A 12742-nucleotide genomic window follows, 5' to 3' on the forward strand; every position below is an offset into this window, starting at 1 on the left:
CCATGGCAAATGATCGCAACCTACCAGCTGTGATCTGATAATATGATGACATCGAGCATCAAAGACAGCTGGACCTGGTAGAACTTGTCTTACCAAGAACATTAAAATAAACCTAAACTCTTATTTTGGATGACTCCCCAGGCTGGTGGATAAGATTATTTGAGGCAATAAATGCTAGTGCGCATAATATACAAAGGAGTGGCATCTGACACAGGAGCTGACTCTAAAATGAGCACATAAGATGAAACTCACATTTACCCAAAAGTTCCCCTTGACACACCTTAAATTACCCATATAAAGACATAGCATCTTTCAACGGTCTCAGGTGGCCAGTTCTTCTCCCAGTCTTAGTACAGATCACTCTAAGTACCCGGTGATATGCGAGGCCGAAGAGTGAAGTAATTCATTATGCCCTTACCAGCTTGGACCCTGGAGCCAGTCTGCCTGGTTCAAATCCTGCGCCTGCTGTTTACTAGCTTGTGACCTTGGGCAAAGAGTTACACCTCTGTGCCTCAGCTCTTTCTCTGAGATATGGCTATGGCCGGCACAGCTATAACCCATGGACTATCCAGGGTTCCCTCACATATCTCAGCCTCCCTTGCGGTTGTTTTGGGGCCAGGCTCTGTGAGAAGAGGTGAGAAGGTTAAGAACTAGGGTGCCACCTCCATTCTTTTCTTCTTTTGCTTCAGTGACTTCAAAAATGACATGTTCCAAATAGCTATAATTTATAAGAAGGCTGTCCAACCTGTATCAGTCTTTGTGTAAGAAATCAGCTGTTATTGAGTATTTTGCTATTGTTTATAACTGCAGCCTAGTCTAGGCTAGCCTGATTAACACAATGGGGAAATAATAGTTCCTACTTTGTGGGTTGTTATGGGAGTTAAATTAGGTAATATTTATAAATTGTTCAGAACAGTACCTGAGTAAACACTATATAAATGCTTGGTTGGTAGGTAGGTAGTTAGGTAGGTCATGTAGGTAGACAGAGACAGACAGACAGAAGGAAATAGTTCCCTATGGGCTGCTCATGTTGTGAGTGTCACGTAAAATTGAAGACAATTAAGGAAAAAGCTGAGTCATGTGTCCCATTTTATGCTTCACCTCCAGTGTATAATTCGGGGGAATTGCCTGCATTTAAAAAAATTTTATTTCTCTCTCTCTCTTTCTCTTTCTCCTTCCCCCAAGAGTACAACATTGAACTAGCATAAACAAGTCCATATACATGGCAATCCAACTATATACAAAATCTGTCTGTTGGGCTTCCCTGGTGGTGCAGTGGTTAAGAATCCGCCTGCCAACGCAGGGGACACGGCTTCAAGCCCTGGTCCGGGAAGATCACATGTGCCGCGGAGCAACAAAGCCTGTGCACCACAGCTACTGAGCCTGCGCTCTAGAGCCACAAGCCACAACTACTGAGCCTGCGTGCCACAACTACTGAAGACTGCGTGCCTAGAGCCTGTGCTCTGCAACAAGTGAAGCCACCGCAATGAGAAGCCCACGCACCGCAACAAAGAGTAGCCCCCGCTCGCCGCAACTAGAGAAAGCCCACGTGTAGCAATGAAGACCCAACACAGCCAAAAATAAATAAATAAAATAAATTAAAAAAAGAAACTTTCTGTTCGTGAAGACAAGAACCATGTTTATGTCATGGTTCCATGGCACGTAGTAGGCATCCAGTAAATGGCAGCCAGCCAGTTTATGAATATGTCTGTTCCATGATTTTAGAGCACATTTAAGTAAGTAATAAATATTAGCTGAATAGATGAACAAATAAATTAAAAATAACTCCCTTTAATAGCTGAAACACACCCATTTGTATATGTATATGTATCAGTAGTGGGAAAAAAATGTATTCCCTTAAAACTGGCACCATAATTCCTCTTAGGTAAGGAACTATCTTTGTTTAGATGGAAGACCATTTCACAGATGGAAAAACTGAGGCTCTGAGGGCTTAAGTCATCTGTGCTGAGCCACACAGCTGGAAGGAGTAGAGCGTGGTTTAGCATGCAGAGCTGTGATTCCAGAGCCCAGGTTCCTAACCCCTACACTGCACTACCTCCACTTTGACGTCCAGGACATTCTTACACCTCCCTTGACAGCTCCGGGATTCGACTTGCGTCACCTTCTTCAACCCACCCCCACAAGCCCCTCAGATACTTCATTATTCATACTGATGACACCTCCAACGCCATGGCCTCGAGTCCATGTGATCCCATGACCCCCTTCTTCCTTCGTGACAGTCACATCTTAGAACGGGTTGTCCCTGAAAGACTGTCACATCTCATCTTCCCAAATTCCTGATCTCATCATAGCCTTCTCTGTCCTTTCATCCTTCCCACCCACTCACTTCTATTTATATTGTATTTTGCCCTTATGTGAGACTATGACTTGGGTTATTGGTGTCCATCTAGAACAGGGCTCAGCAAACTAGAGCCCATCGGTCAAATGTGGCCCATCGCCTACCATTGCAAGTAGAGTGGTACTGGAACACAGCCACGGCCCTTTGTCACGTGTTGTCTATGGACAACTATGGAGTTGAGTAGTTGCAACAGACCGCACGTGTCCTGCCAAGCCTAAAAGATTTACTACGCTGACTTGACCTAGAAAGCCATTTCCTTGTTCCCCAGGAGCTCTGAGGTTACTGGAGCCGTGTTCTTAGGGCAAGCCCACGGCTCTGGTCATATTAATCCTCCTCATTGCCACTGGCGAGAATTATGTTTGGCATTGGAGCAGGGCGGGGAGGGAGAATGAGGCTGATGGGAGGGGACTGGCTGGTGAGCTGTGCCGGTTCAGAGCCGGGTCTCAACTGGGGTAACACAGACGTCCCCAGCACCGTGAGGCTTCTCACTTGGGCCCACACCTGTCGCTCTCCCCGCCACACCCCAGGGCCCTTTCCCTTCCATGTCATTTGAGCCTCTCAGCTTCATGTGAAAACTCAGTCTCCTCCACTGCCTGTCACTCCAGCCATCACCCATGGAGAACAACCCACAGCCCTCCCAGTTCACCTCCAGTCAACAGATTCCTCCTTGCTCACAGCCTATCCGCTATTCAGTCAGCTGGTCATGAGGAGCTTTGAAACATCTTACTGTTTCTTTTCCTTTTAATGTTTTATTATGGCAAATTTCAAAGATATAAAAAAGTAGGCAGAAAAAAAATGAACCCAGTTCACCATCCAGCTTCATTTATACTGTTCTCCATGTCAGTCACTCAATGTAACTTCCCCCAACCTTATCCACTGACATCATATGATTTCATATTTCATTCATAAATATTTCAGCATGTTTCTCTAAAAAGCAATAACTTTTTACTGTGAATATGAAATCATTATCAAACCTTAAATAAAATAACAATAATGCTTTATATCATCAATTATTTACTAGGTGTTCAAATTTCCAGTTGCCTTCTAACTTTTCTTTTTAGTTTGTTTCTTCAAATCAGGATCCAAATAAAATCCATTGAAATTTCAAAAACTGTATGGACCCTACCATCCCCATTTTAGTGCTTCCGAGTTTGGTTACGTTTCTTACTTCCAGTGTGAATACGTCATGCAATGTTTCTGTCTCTTTCTGAAAATTGGTTGTTAAATCATTAACACAATTCAGAAAATATAGTAATTTATGAGAAAAATGTAAGACATCATTCTTAGAAAAGTTAACAATGCTTTTCCATGTACTTAAGATCCTGTAGGGGAACAAAATTTGCCGCCCAAAATGTCTCTTTGCCATGTGGATTATCTCAAGCTGAAAACAATCAAGGCCCAAAAGACTCAGGAAGAAATTTTGACCTTCCTCCTAACTGCCTAAAAAGAAGTTAGATGGAGGGCCTGTGCCTGGAATAGAGTTATCACTAGAGATATCGGCAAAGAATGTGGGTTGGGTGTGGTGGGGAAACTTAGAGATCAGAGTCCACTCTCTGTCCCACTGTCTCCGCAGGGCCCCTCCAATATTTATTTACCAAACATTTGCTTTTCCATCTTCATGGCAATTGCTTTCCTCCCCTTTGAAATCTCAGGTCCCTACCCTTAACATCCTCTTTTGTCTTTAACTGCAGATGGTATTTAAGGTGTGGGTTTCAGACATTTTGGTGAGTTACTCAGTTCTCCTGGGTCTCTCCCATGTATACATGTTATTAAACTTTTGTTTGATTTTCTCCTGTTAATCTGTCTCAGGTCAATTTGATCCTTATACTGTCCAGAAGAACCTAGAAGGGTAGCGGGAAATTTCTCGCTCTCAGGCAATCCTCTGGGCCTAGTCTAGACCTTTTACTATATTAGCTTTGCCAGTTTTCAACACTGATTTTACCCAAACATCTGTTTTCTCCACCTCTTTTCCAGGGTTGCTGGAAATAATCTCATAAGCAGGCTGTTTATATGCATCACAAGTTCAGGCCATCAGCTGGGCCATCCCTACTCATCCCTAGTTGATTCCCTATGGTTTCACCGTGGCAGCTGTTGCAGCCTCCTCCCCTCCCCCACAAGCCTCCAGAACCTGGGCCTCCCTCTCAGCAGATGCCTTCACATCCACATGAATGACCAGAATGACAGTACCCACTGTGAACTTTCTCAGCTTTTCTCCCTTCCCCCTCAGATTTCCTCTCACTTTTCCTTCTGCATTCAATCAGAAGTTCTCAACCAGGGGCGATTTTTCTGTCTCCCCACATTTGCCAGTATCTGGAGACATTCTTGATGGTGAGGACCACAGGGGGTGCTACTAGCGTGTGGAGTGGGGGAAGGCTGGAGATGCTGTGAAACATCTTACAGGCCAGCCCCTCACAACAAAGAATTACCGGGTAATAGATAGATGTCAGTAGGCTTGGGGCAACATGGGTTAGAGATGGTCTCTTGGCTCCTGCTCTGCTTGCCTCTCTGCTCTCCCTGTTCAAGAGCATTCTCGAGAAGGATAGAGCACCCGAGTTCTTGCCTCTTCAAGACCAAATCTGGGCACCAACCAGCTTGGGCACTGGCCCAACCTGACTGGCTCCAGGCCAGTGGTGGAGTGGGGCATAGATGGTCTTGTGCATCCCCATTTCCCTTTAATGCTTTATTAACATCTGTTTTACAACACTCACTACAGAAACTACAGCTACTTGTAAACACATCTCTCTCACTCCAAGGGTCAGAGCCATATTTTATTCATCTCTGTTTTCTCCACAGCACCAAGCTCTTTGCATTGCATTTGGTAGGTGTTCAATAAATATTTATTGCATCAAATTAGATTAGTATCATTTACATTTTTATCATGATCGGGGCATCTCTTCGAAAGGTAATGGAAGCAGAGAACAAAAATGCCAGTTAAAGCAAGAGCTTTTGTGTTTTTGTTCTTGTGGAGTCCAACTGAAATGCTTGCTATTGCTACTTTGCAGTATATTTACATGAGCTGCCAGCGGAAGTTAGCAACTATTTTAAATTAAGGTATTTTTACGATAAATGACTAGAGATTTGAGAGAACTCTTATTTAGAGAAACTCTCTTATTTTTAAGACTCTTCTTCATTGGTATTTTTAAAAATATTTATTTATTTACTTACTTGTTTGGTTGCATCAGGTCTTAGTTGCGGCAGGTGGGCTCCTTAGTTGTGGCTCCAGAGCTCCTTTATTGTGGCTTGTGAACTCTTAGTTGCAGCATGCATGTGGGATCTAGTTCCCAGAACAGGGATCGAACCCAGGCCCCCTGCACTGGGAGCGCAGAGTCTTAACCACTGCACCACCAGGGAAGTCCCTTCATTGGTTTTTGTTAAGTGGGAAAATGTTTCATTTTCAACCTGGAGAAATATGCTTATCTTTCACTTATTAATCGTTTATAATCTATAAATTATAGGCTTTCCATTTTCATAGTAGATAAAATTAGGCAGAGGCTTAGAAGCTTAATAGGAAGCAAGATTTTCCAATATTGTTCTCTTTCCAATGTATAGGTAGTCTCACACTTTTAAAAACTGGTAATACCTGAATTCTTTTAAACTCTCAAAATTGAGAAAGTCAGCCAAGGGTCTATTCAACTTGGCATTCCCCAGAAGGGCAGATTTAAGCAAAAGATGTGACATTTGAGGGCTAAGGGTCTAATTTCATTTTTTTCTACTCTGTTTAATATGGGATTTTACAAAACTTACTTAATTTCCTAGTGCCTCGGTTTCCTGACATTGCTCTTGCAAAGGGCTGGTGTGAAAATATTTTCAAAGAAATAAGTTAAATATTATTTTCTCTAAATTGAGTTGTCTTTCTTCCACTTATGGCTTAAAATTGTGGATCACTGCTTAAATGTCATCCTCCAGGGACTTCCCTGGTGGTCCAGTGGCTAAGACTCCATGCTCCCAATGCAGGGGGCCTGGGTTCAATCCCTGGTCAGGGAACTCAATCCCATATGCCATAACTAAAGATGCTACACGTGGCAACAAAAATCCTGCATGCTGCAACTAAAGATCCCAAACATGGCAACAAAGATCCTGCATGCCACAACTAAAGATCCGGCACACAGCAACAAAGATCCTACGTGCCACAACTAAGAACCGGCGCAGCCAAATAAATAAATACTAAAAAAAAAAAAAAAAAAAGTCATCCTCCAAGTGAGGTCTTTCCTGACTACCCTATATAAAATTAAGTCCCGTCAATACTCTATATTCTCCCCTCTCTGCTTTATTTTTCTCTATAGCACTTACTTGCTTATTGTCTACCATCCCCCACCAGAATATAAGCTCCATTAAGTTAGGAGTTTTGGCTACTTTGTTCACTGCTTTATCTCCAGCACCTAGAATGATGTTTGGCACACAGTAGTACTCAATAAACAGTTATTGTATGAATGAACAAATTATGCAAATCTAGAAGTGACATATGCTATAAAGCTATCAAAGGCATGAATTAGATGTAATTGAATCAACATGGCTAGATCTCAAAAGCATGTATTTGAGTCAAATAAAAGCAAGTTGCAGGATAATGCATAAATTTCCTCATCTGCAAAACAGGGCTGGTAACAGCATTGTTAGGAGGATCAAGTTAGTTCACTAGTGTTAAATGCTGAGACCCGTGATACAAGCACTCAATAAATGTTAGTGGTCATCATTATTATTGCTATATCATTGATGATAAACAGTTCACATAAAGTAATACTACTAAGTTTGTATGATATAATCTAATTTTATATAATTAAGTAACTAATTTTAAGACTACGGAAGGATGCAGTATAGACCAAGCTGATTAATTCTGTGAGGAGAGAAAACTCAGATTAGAATGACAGTCAAAGAGAGTATTAACTTCATCTGTCTGTTCTAATGTTTTATTTTATTTTATTTTATTTTTAATTTTTTATTTTTTTTGTGGTACCCGGGCCTCTCACTGTTGTGGCCTCTCCCATTGCGGGGCACAGGCGCCAGACGCGCAGGCTCAGCATCCATGGCTCACGGGCCCAGCCGCTCCGCGGCATGTGGGATCTTCCTGGACCGGGGCACGAACCTGTGTCCCCTGCATCGGCACTCAACCACTGCGCCACCAGGGAAGCCCATGTTCTAATATTTTAAATGTAAATGATGCATATAACTAAAAAGTAATATTTAGAAAAGTTTAGTCGTATTTCCTGAGACATAATGACCTTTAGGGCTAGGAGGAGAGGAAGAGAGAATGGAGAGATGAGTTACTTAGGATAAGAAAATTTTTTAAGTTTTCTATTTTATTTCTGAAGTGCTTCTTGAATAATCACTGCATGGATAGGATGCCCTTAGCCTAGAATAAAAATAACCAGAGAAAAGAGCCACATACTTAACTGATCCAGGGTCCTGGATGGATTACATGAGTTAGTTCTCATAGATTGGAGGAAACTATCATTAACACAATCTTCAAGTTAGGAATAAATTATTCAAAGCCTTGTGTCATTACTTACTGCAGTTTCAGCCACTCTTCCACAAATGGAATGGAGAAGAATTCTGTGAATGTCTCCCCTATCCTCTTTGGATTCTGACTGGTCACGATGCCATATGTTTTGATTCACAAGAAAACAATAAGCAAGAATTCAAGTCAATTGTTGCTATTCTGCTGGCAAATTAACACTATTGAACCCTTAGGGTCATGGAATATTCAAAGACATGAAAAACTTACTTGTATAACCATTCGGTCAGAAAATCACAGGCAATGAATTTGGTTCTTTTCCTCTAAAGAGAGAAGAGAGAATTAAATTATATTCTTTGCCCCCATGTTTAAGTTGGACAAAGGAGGAGGGGTTAATTGATTGCTTGTGTTAGATGAAATATGCATAAGTCCTTGGTGAGGTTTACAGGCACATCAACAAACAATAACTCAGGCAACGTAAAGAATTCTGACAACATTTCGCTAGTCATCTTGGGGGTAAGCATATATTCTGACTATATTAGCAGGGACTACTAAAAGACAATGCACATAGTAGGAGGATTATTACATGCATTTTGGATTTATCTCAGAAGGATTTATTTAAATCTAGACCTTGTTTCAGAGTAAATATATTTATTGCTTTCCCCCAGTCCACTCAGATCCTCAGAATAGCAGTACTTCGGGTCTGGGTGCCGTTGGCCAGTGCATTGACTCTGCCAGCTGCCCACCCATCAGCCCCTCTCCACTTCAACCTTATTACCAGAAACCTGATGACAATCAGTCCAGGGGAAAAACTACATTTCCCAGCCTCCCATGTAGCAAGGGACAACCATATGACATAGTTCTGCTGTTTGAGATAGAAATGGACATGTCCCAAGGATTTCTGAGAAAGTGCTACTTTCTTGATTTCTGCTGCCCTTTTCTTTGAAGTTTCCTTCTACTTCTTTCAGTCTGGAACACAGATGTGGGGCTGGAAGTGGAGCAGCACCTACCAGCCAAGAGGCCAAAAGCAGGGGGTTAGAAGGAACCTGGGCCTTTAATGACTTCTTTAAGCCACTGTACCAGTTTGCGGCTGACCTACTCTGGATATCTTGATACGTAAGGAAAAATAAACTCCATTTGGATTATTGGCACTGTTCTTGAGTTTTCATAACATGAAGTTGAATGCAGTTCCTAGGTGACAGATAGCAAGTAAGCCACAAGGGAAAGAATGTCCTAGAGTAGTGCGAGACAAGGCTCGCAGAACAGCAGTGGAGTGGAGCCCTGGGTATCCTGCCTCCTAGTCCCATTTAAAGTGTCTTGTAACCCAAACAGAACCAGTTAACTCCTTTTAGAAGATTGTTATGGGACTTCCCTGGTGACGCAGTGGTTAAGAATCGCCTGCCAATGCAGGGGACACGGGTTCGAGCCCTGGTCTGGGAAGATCCCACATGCCGTGGAGCAACTAAGCCCGTGTGCCACGACTACTGAGCCTGCGCTCTAGAGCCGGCAAGCCACAACTACTGAGTCCATGTGCCACAACTACTGAAGCCCACACGCCTAGAGCCCGTGCTCCGCAACAAGAGAAGTCACCGCGATTAGAAGCCCGCGCATGGCAGCGAAGAGTAGCCCCTGCTCTCCGCAACTAGAGAAAGCCCATGCGCAGCAACGAAGACCCAAGGCAGCTAAATAAATAAATAAATATTGTTAAAATAGCAGGAGCTAAGAACCAGTCGTTGGTTAGTTACCATGTGAAGAGATCCTTCTCAGGAATGAAGGCAAGACAGACTCTGCTGGAAATTCTCTTTGCCCCTCCAGGTGTACCCCCAAGAGGCATCTTGAAAGGCAAAGGGAGTTAGCCAATGGGAGAAGAAAGGAATAGTAACTAAAACTCTTACTGTTGCAAACAATAAACAACACAAACTGGGTGAGTAAAAAAAGGAAATATATTGGCTCATGGACCTGAAAGGTCCAGGGGATTTTGGCTTCAGGCATAGCTGGATCCAGGGTCTAGCACAATGTCGTTAGGAATCTGCCATTGGTGGTCTACTCTTCTTCCTTACTGATAGAACCCCAAATTTGTTCACTCTCATTGGAGTTGTTGTGTACTTCAGGAGTGGCTGGGCTTAACTAACTATGATCCAATTTCCAAATAAGGTCACTTTCTGAAGTGTGGGAGGATATGAATTGGGGGCGAAGGGGCTGGGAGGAGACACAGCTCAACCCATTATACCCTGCCTTTCTCTCTTCCCTCTCTCGGATCCCCTGCTGGTACCTCCCAGTGGCTGGACCCAACAACAGAGTAAATGAGCCTGGTTGATATGAACCATAAAATCAGCCTCCTAAGGCAGAGAGTGTGGTACAACTACTGAGCCTGCGCTCTAGAGACTGCGCACCACAACTACTGAAGCCCGCACGCCTAGGACCTGTGCTCTGCAACAAGAGAAGCCACCGCAGTGAGAAGCCTGCCCTCTGCAACTAGAGAAAGCCCACTCGCAGCAGCCAAGACACAACACAGCCAAAAATAAAATAAATACATTTATTAAAAAAAAAAAAGATGCCTCTTGGAAGCCTTTTTGAGCATTCTTACCCTCTTCAGTTTAGAGTAAGCGCCTCCCACCACCGCCAGTTCTGTGTGTCCCTCTGTCATAGCACCTCAGATGTAACTGTAACCTAACTGCCAGCCCACATGCCCATTTCCTCTATCAAACTATAAATTCTCTGAGGACAGGGGATGTGTCTTCTTTTTCTTTATGCTCCCAGTGCTTGAGTGCCTGGCAAAGAGTAGGTGATCAATGGGTGGTGAGTAAGTGACTGAATGACCTCACCATTCAACTCTCAAGCAAAAAAGCAAGAAGGAACTCATGCACAAGAATTCTGACATTTCTAAGTAGGCATTTGCTAATAAATTCTGGACAATTTCTCTTCACTTTCTTTCCCTAATGTTTTATTTATTAGGGGAAATATTTTCTTCTGCTTTTTTTCTTTTTCCCCTTTTACTTTGAAATAGCCAAATTAGCTTTCTAAGCTTAAATAAGGTTAAAAAGATTGTTGTAAAATTGATTCTCACCAAAAAGGAAAGTGCTACTTAAAGCTTTATTATAGCTGTTAGTAAATAAAATACTGGTGCCTGAGTTGCTCGAGATGCAGTCTTTTACCTCACTGCTGACAGCCTTTTATTAAAAAATTGAGGGCTTCCCTGGTGGCGTAGTGGTTGAGAGTCCGCCTGCCGATGCAGGGGACACGGGTTCGTGCCCCGGTCTGGGAAGATCCCACATGCCGCAGAGCGGCTAGGCCCGTGAGCCATGGCTGCTGAGCCTGCGCGTCCGGAGCCTGTGCTCTGCAAGGGGAGAGGCCACAACAGTGAGAGGCCCGCCTACCGCAAAAAAAAAAAAAAAAAAAAAAAAAAAAAAAATTGAAACACTGCTGGCCATGGTAATAAAATTAAATGTACTAGACCATGTAATGGGGTCTTCTAAGTCTGCATTGCAAGAATAAGATTCCCCTTGAACAGCTATCTTTAACCAAAATAAGAAAATACTTGTACAACAATGCAAATATGTATCTAGCATGAATTGCCATCTAATAATTTAAACAATCCTGCAGTTGTAGGATGGCAGTGTCTCTCTCTCTCCTTACAAAAGATGCATTGTTCCCTTAGCATTTACTGCACCGTTTGGTGGTAAAGATTCCTTCTATGAAGGGAATGCAGCTTGACTTACTCTATTAAATAGACTTTTAAAACAGCCAAATGGTCTGATGTATGAAGGTCATGTAGACAGATTTAATCATTTTGATGCAAAGAAATAAAATTGAAGAAACTGTGTTTTCCTTCTGTCCTGGGCAAGTGTGGACGTGCTGTGCATACTCAGACACACAGAACAGTGGGGATATTGTTCAGCTGTTGTTTACTTTAAAAATTATCTGCTGGGAGCTGAAAGGGAGAAGGGAAGGCAAATGAAAAGTTGTGGTGAGTGAAGAGATAAGAGAGGAAGTAATAGAGAGAAAATTAAAGAGCGAGATTAAGAAAGTGTGGGCACTGGGGCTTATGTAATGTGGACAAATACACGGAGCTCATGACTGTTAAAGGGTAAAAATGTCCAAGTTTGGGTGAGCAGGGTGATCAGTTAAGGCAACCTTATACGAGGTTAAAAAACAATTTTTAAAAAATCCAGAATTAAAAGGAAAAAGACCAAGCGTCAAGGGATAAGGCATCATCATGTCATCATGAATCTGCAACTTCGTTGTGCATCCAAGAAAACAAGATGGGTGGAGAGCACGATGAGCTGATAGACTGGTGGACAGATAATGATGAAGCAAATAAAGTGAAACGGTAACCATGAAATCTAGGTGGTAAACATGTGGGTGTTTACTCTGAAATTCTTCCAGCTCTTCTACATGTTGGAAAAAAGTTTATAATAAAACTGAGGGCAGGAGAACAAATCATAAAAGACTCAAACCCCAAAGAGAGAAAGGGCAGAAATCAGACAGTGTTTTGTACCAATTTTTATTTCGAATACACGTATAGGAGGCAGACTGGAGGACTGAAGATGGGGAAGAGGAACAAGTCACATTAGAAAGCCACTGACGCTCTTCCAGTAACTAATGTAATTTCACCCCACCAAGGTCAAAAGCACAGGCTGTGAGCTTAGTGAAGCATGGCTGGCTATAGCATGGTGTTGGTTGAGGCTCTTTGGGTCTGCAAGGGAGAGAAAGCTGCTCGGGTTACCTTGGTTACTGGGCTTTTTTCAAAAGTGCATTTAGGCTACACTTTGCTGTAACAAACACCCCCCAAATCTGAGAAGCTTAGGTCATCGATGGTTTCTCCCTCGTGTTACATGAACATTTCCACCAGCGTGGCTCTCCGCTCCATGCGATCTTTGCCCTGGGCCTCAGGCTGACAGGGCAGCCTCTCTCTGAAATGTTGCTGGTTGTCA

The 12742-nt window shown here is 42.8% G+C and overlaps 1 protein-coding gene across 5 annotated transcripts in view; it reads right to left on the bottom strand.

The window, feature by feature from the left end:
• Positions 1–12742, bottom strand: part of IQCK (IQ motif containing K) — a 127760-nt gene that overhangs the window by 81158 nt on the left and 33860 nt on the right. For 4 of the 5 annotated variants that reach the window (XR_014017674.1, XM_081257295.1, XM_081257294.1 and 1 more), the window contains 2 exons: positions 8079–8131; positions 7864–7941 (listed from right to left, as the gene is read on the bottom strand). Coding sequence is in view for 4 of the 5 variants with exons in the window: in XM_081257295.1 (XP_081113421.1) it covers positions 7864–7941; positions 8079–8131 (131 nt within the window). In the remaining variant the exon portion in view is untranslated. The remainder of the gene's footprint in view (positions 1–7863; positions 7942–8078; positions 8132–12742) is intronic. The other variant, XM_081257293.1, reaches the window with a different exon arrangement.

Source organism: Mesoplodon bidens (genome assembly GCF_964165515.1).
Source record: "Mesoplodon bidens genome assembly, chromosome: 15".
Classification (NCBI taxonomy): domain Eukaryota; kingdom Metazoa; phylum Chordata; class Mammalia; order Artiodactyla; family Ziphiidae; genus Mesoplodon; species Mesoplodon bidens.